At 37.6% G+C, this 16,574-nt stretch overlaps 1 protein-coding gene across 1 annotated transcript in view; it reads left to right on the plus strand.

The window, feature by feature from the left end:
* The window catches only part of LOC124612879 (esterase OVCA2), a 47,497-nt gene that overhangs the window by 17,103 nt on the left and 13,820 nt on the right, over nucleotides 1–16,574 (plus strand). The window contains exon 3 of the mRNA XM_047141325.1: nucleotides 7,490–7,687. Coding sequence (XP_046997281.1) covers nucleotides 7,490–7,687 — 198 coding nt within the window. The remainder of the gene's footprint in view (nucleotides 1–7,489; nucleotides 7,688–16,574) is intronic.

The raw sequence follows: 16,574 nt of genomic DNA on the forward strand, positions 1-16,574 counted from the left end.
GGCATAATCAATAGACATTCTTAAGCAGAGTGCTACAAGTAATGGTTAAAAGGCTGAAGTAGTCACTTAAATGTTTCAAGAAATTAAAACAAACCACACATTGAGAACAGAGACTACCGTATTTACTCGAATCTAAGCCGCACCTGAAAAATGAGACTCAAAATCAAAGAAAAAAAAATTTCCCGAATCTAAGCCGCACCTGAAATTTGAGACTCGAAAGTCAAGAGGAGAGAAAAGTTTTAGGCCGCATCTCCAAATCGAAACAAAGTCGGTCCATTGCAATATGAGACACAATTTAGGTCGAATGAATGGCAATACAGCTACAGTAGTTTGGTTCGAATAGTAAGCTTAGCAGTTAAGCTTTACCAGGTAGCCATTGCTAAGCGTCAGGCGCTCCATCCATATTTATACGGGTACTCTTCCTTTTTCATGGGCTTCGTCTGGTTTGAATTAATTGCTTATTTTTCTTTGATCTGATAAGCGCCGTTTTCTTTGTTATAGGTGTTTACGTCGCTCTAAGCTGAAAATGCATTACTGTACTGTGTCATGCTTTGTTTGTTGCATTCTGATAGTGCGCGTTTACGGCCTGTCGCCGCTCGCGGCATGGCTTTTTTTTGTGGATGCTACCGCCGCTTACAATTAAAAAAATAGAGGAATCGTCTCATTAGCGAAACAATGGCAAGAGACTGCTATTTGTTGTTACTTACACTGCTGCTTTCTTTGATAATGATCAACAAGAACCAAATAATATACCGCGTATGATAGATGATGTTCTGAACGAGAGCTAAGTGAAAATTTTTCTCCGTTTGAAAATCTTTGCAGGCGTCTCTTTAGTACATTACATTCTGCACAGAAATTAGAGTCATCTTAGATTTAAAAAATCTAGTCAATTGCCATACTTCATTTCTGACTGTATCACTATTAGGCATAAGAAAAATACGAATATAAACATGACATGATATGTATATTCTTCCACGTTTGCTGTTGTCTCACTCTAGTTTCATAGTTTATTAGCAGACAGGATTTAAATGAGAAAGCAGCAAACAAGAAACAATACATGGCAAAATGTTTATATTCATATTATTCTTATGGTGAAGAGAGTACTGCATGTGATTCACAATTCATAAAAGTTCCTATTAGTAACCATCTCTTCTCACAGGTAGGAAAAAATTCAGAATGTAGAGTTGGCCATGTTGACAAACATCCCAAACAGTCTTGCCAGTCGGATTTTCGTAGTACATTGAAATGCTGCTACATTCGAAGATGAACAATATGGAATTTGTATTTACTTCGTTGGATAATGTATGATAATGCAGTGGTCGAAACTCGGGGCGGAGAAAAAAAGCTCGTCTTTTACCTTTTTCTAAAAATTTATTTACTGACACAGAGATTTTGGTGTTATTATTTATCTTTGTGCCTACAAAGCATGCCTGTGTAGCACTACATATATTTGACAGCAGAAGTTAGTTGTGGCGGCACCCACCAACATATTTCAGAACTTTCGCTTGCCTTGCACTCGATTCTAAGCCGCAGGCGGTTTTTTGGATTACAAAAACTGGGAAAAAAGTGTGGCTTAGATTCGAGTAAATACGGTATTTTGTTCAAATAGGAACAGCAAGTGCAAAAATCTGTGTTCATGCCTATAGAATATTGAGGAAGGGTGAAGATACAGTAGTGGGGGGGGGGGGGGGGGGGGGGACCACTGGTTTAGGAATAGGCTTTCACACAATTTAATTTCTTTGTTTTAGGTGAAAACACACTCCAAATAAATCAAGTTGTAAATTTTGACATAGTTTGTGTATAAGATTCAGTGCAATGACTGCCATAGTCAATATATCTGACTGGTAGAACTTCTGAGACCCGGCGTAATGAACACAGTGCACCACAAAGTGATACGACAGCCTCTGGAGATCATCTAATGAAACTAAACACTTGGTAGGACCAGTAGAGAGATGTCTTGAAATTTTAATCACATCATGTAATGGGTGTTTCTTGAATATCTTGGAACAGTTTGAAGCATATAGATGTCACCTGAATGAACCACATAAAATAATCAATCTCTAGTGAGACTTTGAGAATTTGGTACACTTCAAGAATTTTGTTGATATATTCAGACAGCCCAGTTAGCAGCAACCCACCAGCTTTTCAATAGTTCCACTTGGCAAAATAAGACTTTAGCAGCTCACTACACTCACTGTGGCAGCATGGCCACAGGCAGTCTGATTCCAATGCATAACACACCTCGAACGCCCTCTGGCGAAAAACATTGCTTGCGCTTTATGTTTTAGATCAATGTTTTCATTTAATTGTAAATTTTAACATGTTTCATGTATTCACGTTAGGTGCATAACCTAAATTTCTTCTTAGTTTGAAATTAATTGCATCACGTCTTTTAGACAGTTATCTCTTAACATTTCAATAGCACCCAGTATTTGTATTTTTTGTCTCCTCCTGCCACCTTCCTCCATCCCCACCCTTCATGCATGATGCATAGTGCATACAGTAAAATGGTAGATACCATGGAATGTTGTCTTTATTTTACAGCTTTGGCTATGTTCATTTTGAAGAATTTTGACCTTCCACAAATTGTGAATAACCAGGTACAATTTTAAGAATTTTAAATTTTGGAAATCTGTTATTTGCACATTCAGGTACAACTAAAAAATTTAAGCTTTAAAAACTTTTAATCTGTGTCATCTATGTAGTTCTTTATTAATGTTTTATTTTAAGATCTGAAGATGATGATTATATGTGATTACTTCCGTCTAAGCCTGTAATAATAAATAATTTCAATTATACTATCCATTCAAACAATAACAGCTAAAAACTGAAAGAGTTGCTTTTTCACTATTTTATGGTTAGTGGCAGCAATTTTGTTATCCTATATTGGGAATCCATGAATCAAATGACAGGAATAAATGCAAATTGGCAGATTTTCTTATAGAACTAGACAGTATTGTTTTCAAAGGTAACAAAAACTGACAGAATAACAGCTTTCTTGAATCTGACACAAGTTTGTGAAGTGTGTACTGAGATCAGTTGAACATGCCAGTAAAACAAGAATACTCAATAAATATTTACAAAGGAAAAACAAGTATGCTAATATACCTTACACAGATCCTGAGTGAAATGGTCCTTATGGATGAGGAATAAGTCAAAACAATCTTAAATATATTCTTGTTTAAAAGATAATAAATAACTTGTCACAAAACATGTAAATGTTCAACACATTGAGGCTCATATGGTAATTGTTAGGGTATTGTAGCCATGGATCATGAAATAGAAAAATCATGTAACAGCATTTACTCACAAAAATCACATTAATCCATGAATTTATACAGAATGCTATGTTTATAAATATATTATTTGACATTATTAGTAACATATACGCATTAGTAGATTGTACTAAGAAATTCATCAGTAGAATAGAAGGAGTTGCCCACTAATAAGTCCTTAAGTCTCCTCTTAAACTGAACCTTATTTGTAGTTAAACTTTTTGTGATCCAGGCAAGTTATTGAAAATGTCTGTTCCTGAATAATGAACATCTTTCTGGACTAAAGTAAATGACTTTAAATTTTTCTGAAGATTATTCTTGTTCATAGTATTGATTCCCATCAACTGAGCTGTTGGTTTGAAAAAGAGAGGTATTTTTAATGACAAATTTCATTAAAGAATAAAAATACTGGGAAGCAGTAGTTAGTATTCCTAGTTTCCTAAACTGGCCTCTGCATAATGTTGTTGATTTCACCATAAATAATTCTTATTATACATTTTTGGACCTGGAAAACTTTAGCTTGGTGTGATGAGTTACCCCAAGAAATAATCCTGTACAACATTATGGAATGAAAGTAAGCATAATATGCTAGCTTTTTATTTTTATATCTTCTATGTCTGACAGCACTCGCATTGTAAATAGAGATTTGTTTAGGTGCTTCACCAATTCTGTGGTATTCTCATCTGAGTTGAACTTATTATAAAACTGCAATCCCAAGAATTTAATGCTGTCAACTTCTTCTACCTGTCATATTTAGGTATATAGTGGCGGGAAACCTCTAACAAGTTCCAAATTGTGGGTAGCGTGTTTTTTCAAAGTTAAATAACAAAGAATTAGCTAGGAACCATTTATTAATGTTCATAAAATTTTATTACTGATCTTTGTAAGGCTACACTTGATTCGCTATTTATTACAATGTCTGTATAATCTATAAACAAAACAAACTTGGCATCTGGTAATGTCACAGGTAAAGGTCATTCATACACACAAGAAAAAAAAAGGTGACAAAGATGGAATTTTGGGGAATAACACATGTAATTAGTTCCTAGTTGGATAATGTCTTATAGTTCACTACGCGAGGTGGCACACTGGACTCACATTTGGGAGGACGACGGTTCAAATCTGTGTCCAGCCATCCTGATTTAGGTTTTCCGTGATTTCCCTAGATCACTACAGGCAAATGGTTGCTTTGAAAGGGCATGGATGACTTCCTTCCCAATCCTTCACTAATCTCATGGGACCAATGACCTCACCGTTTGATCCCCTCCCCCAAATCAGCCAGCTAATCTGATAGTTCAGTACTTGTCTCTTTTCTAATGACACCCATTATTTCCTGTCAGAGAAACAGAATTTGCTCCATTTTGCATCATATCCTGTTACACAATAATAATCTAATTTATGTAAAAGGAAATTGTAATTTACAGTCAAATGCCCTTGACAGATCACAGAATATAGCAGTAGCTTCTAATTTATTGTCTAATGAATTAAGTACATTCATGCTGTATTTGTAGATAGCTTTCTCTATATCAGAACCCATGAGAAATCTGAACTGTGAGTTTGATAATATATTTTGTTGTTGTCAGGTGGTTAAGAAGCTCATTTGACAGTAGCATTTCGAAAATTTTAAGGAATGCTCGTAAAAATCAAATTGAGCAGAAATTTTACAGTGTTTCTTTATCTCCCATCTAAAACATATGGTCAACTCTGACAAATTTAAATCATTCAAGTCCACTGCTAAAAGACTAGTTCCAGTGATAACTTAATGAGTTACTAATCCCAAAAATGCACTTTAATTAACTTTGTTGATATTTTATCATAACCAATTGAGCTTTTCTGATTTTAAAGATTTTTATGCTGGACTTTATTTGGACTGATGGAGTAAGGGTTTTATTCATAGTACTGAGGTTATTTACAATGACTGGCCTGAGATATTTCATGGCAGCATTTACTGAATGTGACAACTCCATCTTTTCAGTGACAGTTGTTAAAAAAAAGTTTTGCAACACTGCATAGACATTATCAATGTATCATTTACTCTTAATGCTACCTGTTCCTTTTCATGTCTGGGTCTACCAATCACCACCTTCACTATACCTCATATTGTCTTTATCTTGTTATTTGATGTGATTATCTTTATTTTGTTATGTGTTTGATGTCCCTATTATTGTCTTCAGTATTTTGCAGTATGTCTTGTAATGGGCCTAATGGATCAACAATAGAGCTGCTTCTGGCTGACAGATAGAGTTAATTTTTGTTTTATACAGTACCTGTATTTGCTGGGTAATCCATTACTTCTTTGTAGACTTTGATGTAGTGTGGGTTAGTTTATGCAGAAAACAAGTTTTCCAAAGCAACTTGACCAATAATTTGACAGAAATAGGCAGTTACAAACAAGTATTAGCAGTACAGTTACAAACAAGTATTAGCAGTATGTGCTGGTGTTCTGATGTTCAGTCTGAAGACCGATATGTTGCTGTTCCCTTTATTGTATATCCTGTGCACTGTGCAAGCCTCTTCGTCTCTACATAACTACTGCATCATACGTCCATTTGAACATGCTTACTGCATTCATGTATTGATCCCTCTCTATCATTTTTACACCTTCCTTCTTCCCTCCTACCCCCTCCCTCTCCTTCCCCTCCCTCCTCCTCCCCCCCCCCCCCCCCCCCCCCACACACACACACACACACAGTCACTCACCCCTTGCCATTACCAAATTGATGATTCTTTGATGCCTCAGGATGTGTCTTATCAACCAATCTTTTCTGTTAGTCAAGTTGTGCTTCAGTTTTCTTTCTCCCCCTGTGGAATTTGCCTCATTGGGTATTCAATCTACCCAGTGTATTTTCAACATTATTCTGTAGCACCATATTTCAAAACTTCTATTGTCTTTTTGTCTGAACTGCTTATCGTCCATTTTTCCATTCCATTCAAGCACACTCCATACAAATATCCTAAAAAATACTCCTTGATACTTAAATTTACATTTGATGGTAACAATTTTTTTTCAGAAGTGCATTTGGTGCTGTAGACTTGTAAGTCTCAAAAATACTCACACATGGTCAAAAAACTCAATGAACAGAAGCACACTTATGATGGAAATGTGTTGGTAGTAATGACAACAAATAAACCTCTGGCATCAGTCACCATGAGGTAGTTGTAACATCACCAATTATGAAGTAAAACAGGCAGTGAAACAAGTAGGAAGATTTAAGTGTTCAGGAAATCAGATAAAGAGGTAGTAGTGTTATATCTGAAGGAGGACCTTGAATATAGTATATTGGGAACCTATGGCTCAAGTTTTGAAAAATAATTGACCAAGTACTGGACAGATATGTACCTAGTAGAACAGTTCATTAGCTCATGATGGTGAGGGGTAGGGGGGTGGGGGGTAACCCTGAGCTGTATACAGTCTCAGTAAAGAAACTATTCTTATTGTAAAACAAAGCATGGGAGTATATACACAGGGGTGCTTCAGGAAATGCATTTGGCTGTCAAAAGGACAATACGTAAAGCCTTCAATGATAACAGCAGCAGACCCTATCAAAAGACCTCTCACAAAACCCAGAAATTCCTGTCATATGTAAAGACTGCTAGTGGCACTCAAATAAATGTCCAGACATCCATAGGTGGCACAACAACCATAGCTGGAGGTATGAAAGCCAAAGCAGAAATTCTGGATTCCTGTTTGAAATATCCCGTTGTAAAGATTCATGAATGGTGTCTACATCAAATCTCGCACCACTGCAAAGATAAGTGATACAGATTTTGGTGTACATGGCAGTGGTTTGCATATGTAGTGGTAAGTGTGCCATTGGCGCACCCTGACCAATCTCTGTGAGTTGTGGGTGGATGTTGAGAAATCTTTGATCAGGATAGCTCCTCAGTTCTTTCAGTGTCTTGTAGAATCCACATTATGATATATTACTGCAGTAACCCAGGCAAAAAGTGGTGTTTCATGCTAATAATTAGGTGTGTGTAATTAAGTTGCTTGTGGATGGAGTCTCCTGTTTTTATCTATGGAAGAATAATAAGAAAAATATACTGTAATTTGCTCTGTGTAGCCATTTTATCTCGGACCAGAATAAAGTTTATGTAATGTAATTATTTAGTTTGTTATGTTAAACTGATTTGCCTACAGCATATAATTTTTTCTGTATTTTGTTGCTTTGTTGATTCTTTTGGTAGTTTCAAATTGCTATTTTTCATTGCAGAACAGTATGGCTGGTGGTTCTCAGATGAGAACAGTGGATTTAATTCAAAGAAACCTTCAGACGTTTGCATTGGTTTCACTAAAAGCTTGGAGGTGATAACCAATGCTTTTAAGGAAAATGGTCCTTTTGATGGATTACTTGGATTTTCACAAGGCGCATCTTTTGTTAGTGTGTTGTGTGGCATGCAAGAAAGGGGATGTAAGTCGTGTGCTAACAACAACTTATGCATTAAATTTCTAATGAATGCTTATGTTAAGCAAATAGAATTTCCTGAGTTAGCTTGAGAAATGATTCTTGCTTATTTAGTGTGCTCATGCAAGATGTTTATAAAGTCTGTTGATAATATATAGTGTAATATAATTACTAATTTCTGTACGACCCTTAAATTTTCTCAAACCCCCAATTTTCATACATTGAATATAAATAGGCATCAGCTGTCTCTGGGACTGGAAGGACTTACAGTTACACAATGGGGTTGTGCGGCCAGATCAAATTTCATTACTCAAACACAAAACCACCCAACATTTAAATGGATATCTGTGTAATATCAGCCCATGGTTAACAGTGAAGGTGCCCACTCCCTATCATTCTTCATCAGAAACCAAAGTAAATGAGAGGGACAGAGTGTACGCCACATCATACACGACACTAGACATCAACGGATAAGAAGAAACATTCAAGAAAGTGCATCCTTCTGGAGCAACAATGCTGAGTTTTCAGTTATATTGCTTTGGCATATAAGGAGCAATTAATTTGCATTGAATGTTGCTCATTAGTGAAAAACTATGCGTAAAGTTCATACCTTCAGATTTTTTTCCATTTACATATGCACATATAAAGTAATGTAGAATTAATTCCCAAGATTAGCAGCGTTAGTAGATTAGCACTAAGCTAAGTGGTGGCTGCTTGTGCCTGTGTAATGTGAACTTGATTGGTTCTATATCCCTACAACTGTCCTTCATGATGGGAATTGTGGAACATGGTGTGTGAATAAATAAATAAATAAATAAACCAGCCTTGTTTTTTGAAGCAAGTATTGCCAGTCTTTGCAAATGGAAAGAAAATCCTCGAGCTTGAGATGTCCATTCGGTTTTTGCACCATCACTGTGTACACATTTATGATCTTTGCTACATAAATATTTACAGCTCTTGTGTGAAAGTTTTCTCAATTCCTCCCAAACTAAATAGTGAGCCCCTTGTCCTATCTTTTTTAATTTACTGGATTATTATCTGGTCTCTTTAGTCCTTAGTTCTTTTTGACAGTGTTAACAGTTGTAGGTGCCATACACTAGACATTTCTCTTGTTGCCAGCATTGCATGAGAGGAGTTTATATTCTCCACTCAGTAACATTCTCTATGACAATCTTGGTGTGAGTAGAAACTTCCTTACTTCATTTTCTCTACTCTATATCTTCCTATGCCAAAGAAGAAGTGTGCATGTTTTCCGAAAAGAAAATATCATTCTTGAGAGGATTGTGATGTTTTTTATCTACACGTTAGTCCTGAAACCTGCCCTTCTCATCAGTGCACAACAGATAGCTGTAATTCCTCCAAGCATGATACTAGAATTTATAATTAATTCAAAGTATGTGTCTTAATGGGGTGTAGTTGAATGTGCAGGCCTAAAAGAATTTTTCAGAACATTGTTTCCTTTTTTTCCTTTCCATGAAGTGCTATGAAGACATGCAACTTTTCTGACCACTGATACTTCAGCTCTAGGTGGTCAGCCACCATTTCAGTATGAATGAAATGATACATTTATTTCACAAGCTACAACATTATCGCGAATAAAACAGTGACCCATATATGCAATAAGTTTCCTTTACTTTACGTCTATGGTCACAAACTTTTTGTTAACAGATTACCAGTTTCGGTCTATAATGACCATCATCAGATTCTGATGGACCGGGTTGTGAAGCAGCCATTGAAATCAGGCACGTTATGTGCAGCTGCATGTTGTGCCACAGGGTGGTGCAATTTGCTCTTGGCCACAGTTTGGCGATAGCTATTCATCCTGGCAGACAGCTGGTTGGTAGTCATACCAGTATCATAAGCTGTGCAATCATTGCAGCAGGGCTGGTATATGACCTGGTTGCTTTCACAATTGGCCTGGCTACTGATGGGGTAGGATAAGCCTGTGACAGGACAGGAATGGGAAGTGCTGGGAGGGTTGATTGGCAGGTCTTGCAAATGGATCTTCCACAGGGACATGATACCTGTGACTAGCGGTTGGGATTGGGAGTGGCATAGGGTGGGCTGGGATGTTGTAGGGACTGGGTGGGCGATGTAATACCTCTTTAGGAGTGGTGGGAAGGATCTTGGACAGAATTTCCCTCATTTAACAGCACAATGATAGATACTCAAAGCCCTGCAAAGGATGTGGGTCAGCTATTCCAGTCAGGGGTATTAATGGGTGACAAAGGGGGCACTCCTTTGTTGCAACTTCTTGGAAGTGGTGGGAGGATTGGGGATGTGTAGGGATACAGTACAGGAAATCTGAACTAGATTAAGGATTAAGGGATTTGGGAAGCTATGAGGGTTTCCTCTAGATAGTCCATAAATGGGTTGGCATAGGGGCGTGTCATTCAGGTGCTCATGGCTGTGCCGCAGATCTGTTTGTGTACTTTCCCTTCAAAGATGAACACACATGTAATTCTTTTTCTGCTCAATGCGACGCAATTGTTTTCTGGCCATAGTGGCTGGTGTTAGAAGTCGTGTGTGTTAGGTGTGCTTACTTGTGTGTGTGTTGTGGCGATATAAATAAAAAACATTTTTATTTTAAATTCCACGTCATTGTTGATTAATCAGAGTTCTCACCTTAGACGTAGAATTAGTCCTTCTGCCACAATATTAATTCATTAGTCGCCATCGATGTTCTTCTCTTTGTTGACTGTGTGTACCATCATAAGTCGGCATCGGTTCACTTCACGAAGACGGTGGAAACCAAGGAATACTATGCTACGTCGCTATAAATAATTTTCGTAACACTTCGATACTTTTCACTATTTTTTATTCACAACACAATAAGACTTGCTGTGCTCATCGCACAAACCATAATTACCAACCACATGGCTGCCTTTCCGCACAGTCCAAAATCACGTCCATCCTCCACAAGGCAACAATCGAAAGTGTCCCTTAGCTCCTTGGAGTATCAAACAAAAGAGAATCCAATGTGAACTTTACAAAGATTATAATATACATGCCTCTCAATTTATCTTTGGCGCAGCTTTTAAGATATTGTGTGTCTCTGCATAGGAATGTGTCATTACAACTGCCCCCCTACTGTATACTGTCACTAGAAAATTTTATTTGCTTGACAGGATACAGTAGTCGACCTTGCAATTGATAGGTTTGGGGGTCTTTTATTCACAAACTTCATTTTTATTGTCTCATTTTCATGGCACTGTGAATTCTTTGGTATTTCTGAGTGTGTGTCAGTTTTTTGGTATACTTATGCTAATATTTACAAACCTTAATCCTAATATACAAAGTTCTGGTTAATACTGAGAAAATGACATCATGTAGTAAAGTTTGTACAATAAAATATACACTGAATACAACGTTACATACAAATGTTTCCTTCCTCATCCGAGGTGAAAATTAAGTCCTTGTATTGCTTTCTGTATTTATTCTGGGGCGACGAGCTTTGTTCGCTAGCCCGTGTTGAATATGGGCGGGTGATACGCGCGCCTGATTGTTTGGTCGTCCGTTAGCTGGCGACGTTGGTTGAATGCGCGCGCCAGTGCACTGAATATACACCGACGTGCGGGTACCGTCAAGACTTCCGAACCTCAGTATGCGTGTGCTTTTTGTAGTTCCTTCCAGTACTTAGACTGGATACAACGAGGTACATTGGAATATGTGCCCCGAACAACACACCACACTATGTGCGAGGCGGAGGACGATCCCGTCGATGCAGCTCCTGGTAAGAAGCGTACCATGTCAAACTTGTTTGGCATTGTCCTTTCCTACTGTGACGCCATGGGTCGTTTGACGATACAAGCTTCAATTTTCGCTGTCACTTGTTTAGGGTCGCTGACATTTGCAACGTAGCACTACTTTGCACAATTTTAATTTCTACACACACACCACTTTAACCGCGAGTATTGCGATCGAAACTTCCTTTTCACTACACTTTTTTTTCTTCGCATTAACCCCTTTTACCTATTGTACTGAGATTCATTCCCCTCAATACTTCTGGTCAATGCACATAATTTGTAAGTCACGGGACTTGGCATGAAATACAAAATACATCACATACAATGGAATAACATATAATACATACAATACATTGTTTACATTAACTACAGGAAAAAACTATCGACTAAAATTGAAAAAATTTTTGACCACTCATAGTGGCTTCTTCGTCTTGGATTTTACTGACACACACGCTCGCCTTTTTCCATTAATCTGTTAGAAGGAACAAGTCCTTTGTTTTTCTTCTTGAACTCGAGTATAAGTTAAGGTTTACCTCCGTTACGTATTCTTCATACGTAACGACATGCATCAGCATGCTGAGAATACACCTGTAGCCGCTCCACTGAAGCTTGGGAAGGGAATTTTCTACCTTCTACTTAGGGTAGTGGCAACGACTACGTGTATGCTACGGTTTTTTGCGTATAAAATCTGAAAATGCACGAAATAATCATTTATATGCAGCATAACCCTAATATGTACAGTGTTTTGGGCGTAAGCACATTCTGGTGTGCTTGTAAATCATTAACCCTAATAAAACTTCCTACCTTAACATGGACATATAAACATAAAATTTTGAAGTTCAGGGTGTAACTACTATTACTATGTACAGAGTTTCATAATAGCGGCACGCCCTTGTTTGCGTGTATCATCTTCAATTAAAGTGCGCTTATAGGCGTCTTGTGTTATCATGGGAGAAAAAATACAGACATTTTAATGCATCGGTTGTCATGAAAATCTATGTACACGAACAATCAGACTTTCATAGCTTCAGTGCAGCATGAAATTCTTTACGACGCTTTTGTTCATAATTCATTTTATAGACGATTCCTTTGCTTACAGGTCGTCGATCACACTACTTACCTGTTTCTCGTATAGTGGCGAGATCATTTTCATTCTTTGTTGACTGTAAATTGTAATATGTGTGAAACATATAATTTTGACATGATTTTTTCCTTTCATGTTTCAAGTGGGTAAAGTAATTCATACCTTCCTTTTGCATACATGAGTGAAGCATCGCTAATATTGCACTTTGTGTCAGGTTTTTCACCTTTTCTCGTACACTCGTAGAGTCTTACAGTTTTAATTAAGTTGTTTCCTGACGTTAGGTATACCTGTTTATACGAGGTTGTCTTACAGTTTAATTTTCCTTATACACTTCTACGTTGTTTAAGTTCCGTACATGTACAGAGCTTCTTTCGCCTTTCACACATTCATACATACGTTTATACACAAAAAATATCTACCACTATAATATACACTTTGCTGGTGGGGCCCTTTCTCGGTACCCTGCACCATTCCTTCAATATTCCAAAATAATTCAGGGTGTGCTGAGCATCGTCCCTTATACTAATAATACTTACAACTAAATATTTCTTCTTACATACATAACTGCCTTACAGTCCATTAATGCGCAACATTCCCTATTTTCCTCCTTTACACTTTAGCTTTCGTACATGTACCCTCGTGTATAGCTTATATATTCTACAAAGTTGTTTGCTGAGTGCTTCAGGTGTTTCCTAACGTTAATGTGTGTCTCTCTCTCTATAAACTCTAGGTATTTGTTTTGAGAGCGATTCAGTTCATTACTCACGCTGCATAGATCTGTTTATTATTTTCCTATTTTAAAGCTTGTGTCACTCTTTTCCTTAGTCACAAAAATTCCCGCGTTTACCTTGTTGTTCATTCTGAAAATCGCTATCTACTGTGTAATGTAAATGTATGCGTTATCTCTTTGATTTCCTCTTTGCTGCTTTTTCCCTATATGTGATTGTGTGCTGTCCTCGTGTACATAGCCTTTCTTCCGGTTATATATCTGCATTATTTATTTATTTATTTTTTCTATTTTCTTTCTCCTTCCGTACAAGCTAAGATTTTACTCAGTATAATATAATATTACAATACCGTCCATGACCAGTATGTACTTGTATGTTCACTTTTATTACGTAATACCAGCTTATAATTAAATTTTCTAAGTTACTATTTACAAGACTTGTGTACCCTTTCCTTTCTTGTTTTTGAATGACTTTCGTCTCTGTGTCTCATAGTAAGAGTGGTCTCAAAACTTTTAAACTTTCCGCGCATGCGCGCTTACGTACCACGACTGGACTGTAGGTGCGGGGAAAACTCTGCATTGTTGGTGAACATTATTCGTGATAGCCACCATCGTGTAATAGTCACGTGACACCTGGACTCGACCGCGCATGCGCTTTCGCGCTTTGTATACGCTCAGCTGATCGGACATGGAAGGGGGGAAGATTTCTTCCCGGCTCGCTGCCTACAGCGCGGCCAATGACCTCGTCTTGACATGCAGCTATCGCGTGCTCATGAGCTGAGCATTGGTTTGCAACTTCGACGCGTGGTTTCTTGCTCGTCTCAAGCGAACAAACTCTGACCGTCGCGCTAATTTGTCTTTGTTCCCCTCTCTTAAATAACTGAGTTAGACTACAAAAGTACTGTATGGTTTATTTTTATAGTGTTAAGACTCACAGTAACACATGTTTCATTAGGTTTGGTTAAATATGCGCTTTTAAGCTGGCATATGCCCCCAGTTGTTCGCAAGTTTCTTAGGTTAATGACAGCAATTTTACTATGTGATCCAAGGTTGTACAATTTCAATTTTACTAAAATAACATATAACCTTTAATGAAAAAATTCCTTGATGTCCTTGTGGGGGTATAACCCTTTCACCTTGCCCGTTCGTGTGTTACCTAACAGATAACATCCTGGGTGAGGTTTGTCTATTATAATGAAAGGTCCATCATACAACAACTGCCACTTTTTGTTTAATGCCTTAATTTTAGAGGATTTTGGGTGGGTACGTAATAGTACTTCCTGTCCAATGTTAAATTCTGTAACCTTTCTTATCTTTTTATTGAACTGCTTTCTCCTTATTTCTGCTTGTTCTTCCATCTGTATTAATGCTTGACGTACCTTTTCGCCTAGTGTCATTTCCTTTGTGGCTAATTTAGGTAAAGGTTTAGCCCATTCGTCAAGTTCTGTGCCTTGAAACATTAACTCTGTAGGTGTAAAGCCTGTTGAAGTATGAATTAAATTATTTACAATATGCTGAAATGGAGCTAGGTATTCTACCCATTTTGTCTGTTTATTTGGTACATAAGTTCTTATAAAGCGATTAAATTCTTTAAAATTTCTCTCAATCGGGCTCGATTCTGGGTGAAATTTGGATACCAATATATGTTTTATGTTTTGAGATCCGAGAAATGTTTTCCATTTATTACTAGTGAAGTTTGTTGCATTATCAGTTAATATAATTTTCGGTTTTCCCACTAGTGGTATGTAGTCTTGTATCATGCGTTTGATTATTGATCCCGACAGTACTGCTTTTATAGCATACATTTTTAAGTACTTTGTGAAGACATCATAAAATGCAATCACATATCTAACTCCTCCCCTAGCTCGTGGATATGGTCCTGCTGCGTCCACGGAAACTAGTTCTCTTGGTCTAGTTGGAATGAATGGGTGTAATACGTCCAAACAAGATCTATTAAGATGTTTAACCTTCTGACATACTGTACACTTTTTTATTATTTGTTCAATCCTGCGTCTGAGATTTGGGAAGTAACAATACGTTGATATTTTCGCTGTACATTTTGATACCCCATAGTGTCCCCATACTCTATGTGTGTGTCTTATCAAATTGTCTATGTATTCTTCCGGGATGCAGATACGCCAGGTGTTGGATTGTGGATTGCGCCTGTAGAAAAGAACATCGTTTGACATTGTGTAATATGGTTTCAATGTACTATTGTCATCTGCCTGCAGTTTTTGCATAACTTGTCTCCATCTATTGTCTTCCTTTTGTAGTTTGCTCATGTCCTTACACATCTTTCTGTAATATGGTTGAAATGTGCCATCATGCATCAGAAAAACTCTAAAATCGGAAGTCTGTTCGATCAATTCATTGAACTCGCTCAAACCTTGTGGCAAGCGCGATAATGCGTCGGCAATTACATTCTGTTCACCCTTGATATAAACTATCTCGAAATCAAATTCCTGGAGGAATAAACACCAACGTGCAATCCGTTTGTGCAACCATTTGCATGTGAGTAAAAACGATAGTGCTTGATAGTCACAAAACACTCGTGTATGCCTTCCCCAGAGATAGTACTGGAACTTGCGGAAAGCACACACTACAGCTAACGCTTCAAGTTCAGTTGCCGAATAGGCTCTTTCACATTCCGTTAACGTTCTACTGGCAAAACTAATTATGTTTACTTTCTGTTTTCCATTGTCATTTACTAATTGGAACAGACAAGAGCCTAATCCCTGACATGAGGCGTCCGTGCTCAAACAAAAGTTGTAGTTCATGTTAGGATGCTTCAGAATGGGTGCGGTTATGAGTGCCTGTTTGATTTTTACGAAATCTTCCTCACATTTTTCTGTCCACAACCATGTGTGGTTTTTCCTTAAAAGGTTGAGTAGGTAATCACTATTCAGTAACTGTTTGGGCACGAATTTTCGAAAAAATGACGTGAGCCCCAGAAAAGCTTTCAATTGTTTACGTGTTTGTGGTGAGGGGAAATATTTTATGGCATCAAGCTTTTTTGGATCTGGTAAAATTCCGCCTGGTGAAATAATGTGGCCTAAAAATTTTATTCGATCCCTTCCGAATTCGGACTTCTTAAAATTTGCTGTGACGTCATATTCTCGGAACTTTTGGAACACTTTGTGTACCAATTCTACATGCTCTTGCCAGGTCTCCATGGCTATCAAGAGATTGTCTACATACAACGTCACTTTGCTAATCAGTTCTGGACCCAATACTCTGTCTAAAGCCTCTATAAACACCCCAGCACTCACGTTGAGTCCAAATGGCAGTACTTGGAATTGATAGCTTCTGCCAGCATGAATGAACGCAGTATATTTT

This window comes from Schistocerca americana, chromosome 4 (genome assembly GCF_021461395.2).
Source record: "Schistocerca americana isolate TAMUIC-IGC-003095 chromosome 4, iqSchAmer2.1, whole genome shotgun sequence".
In the NCBI taxonomy this organism is placed as follows: Eukaryota; Metazoa; Arthropoda; class Insecta; order Orthoptera; family Acrididae; genus Schistocerca; species Schistocerca americana.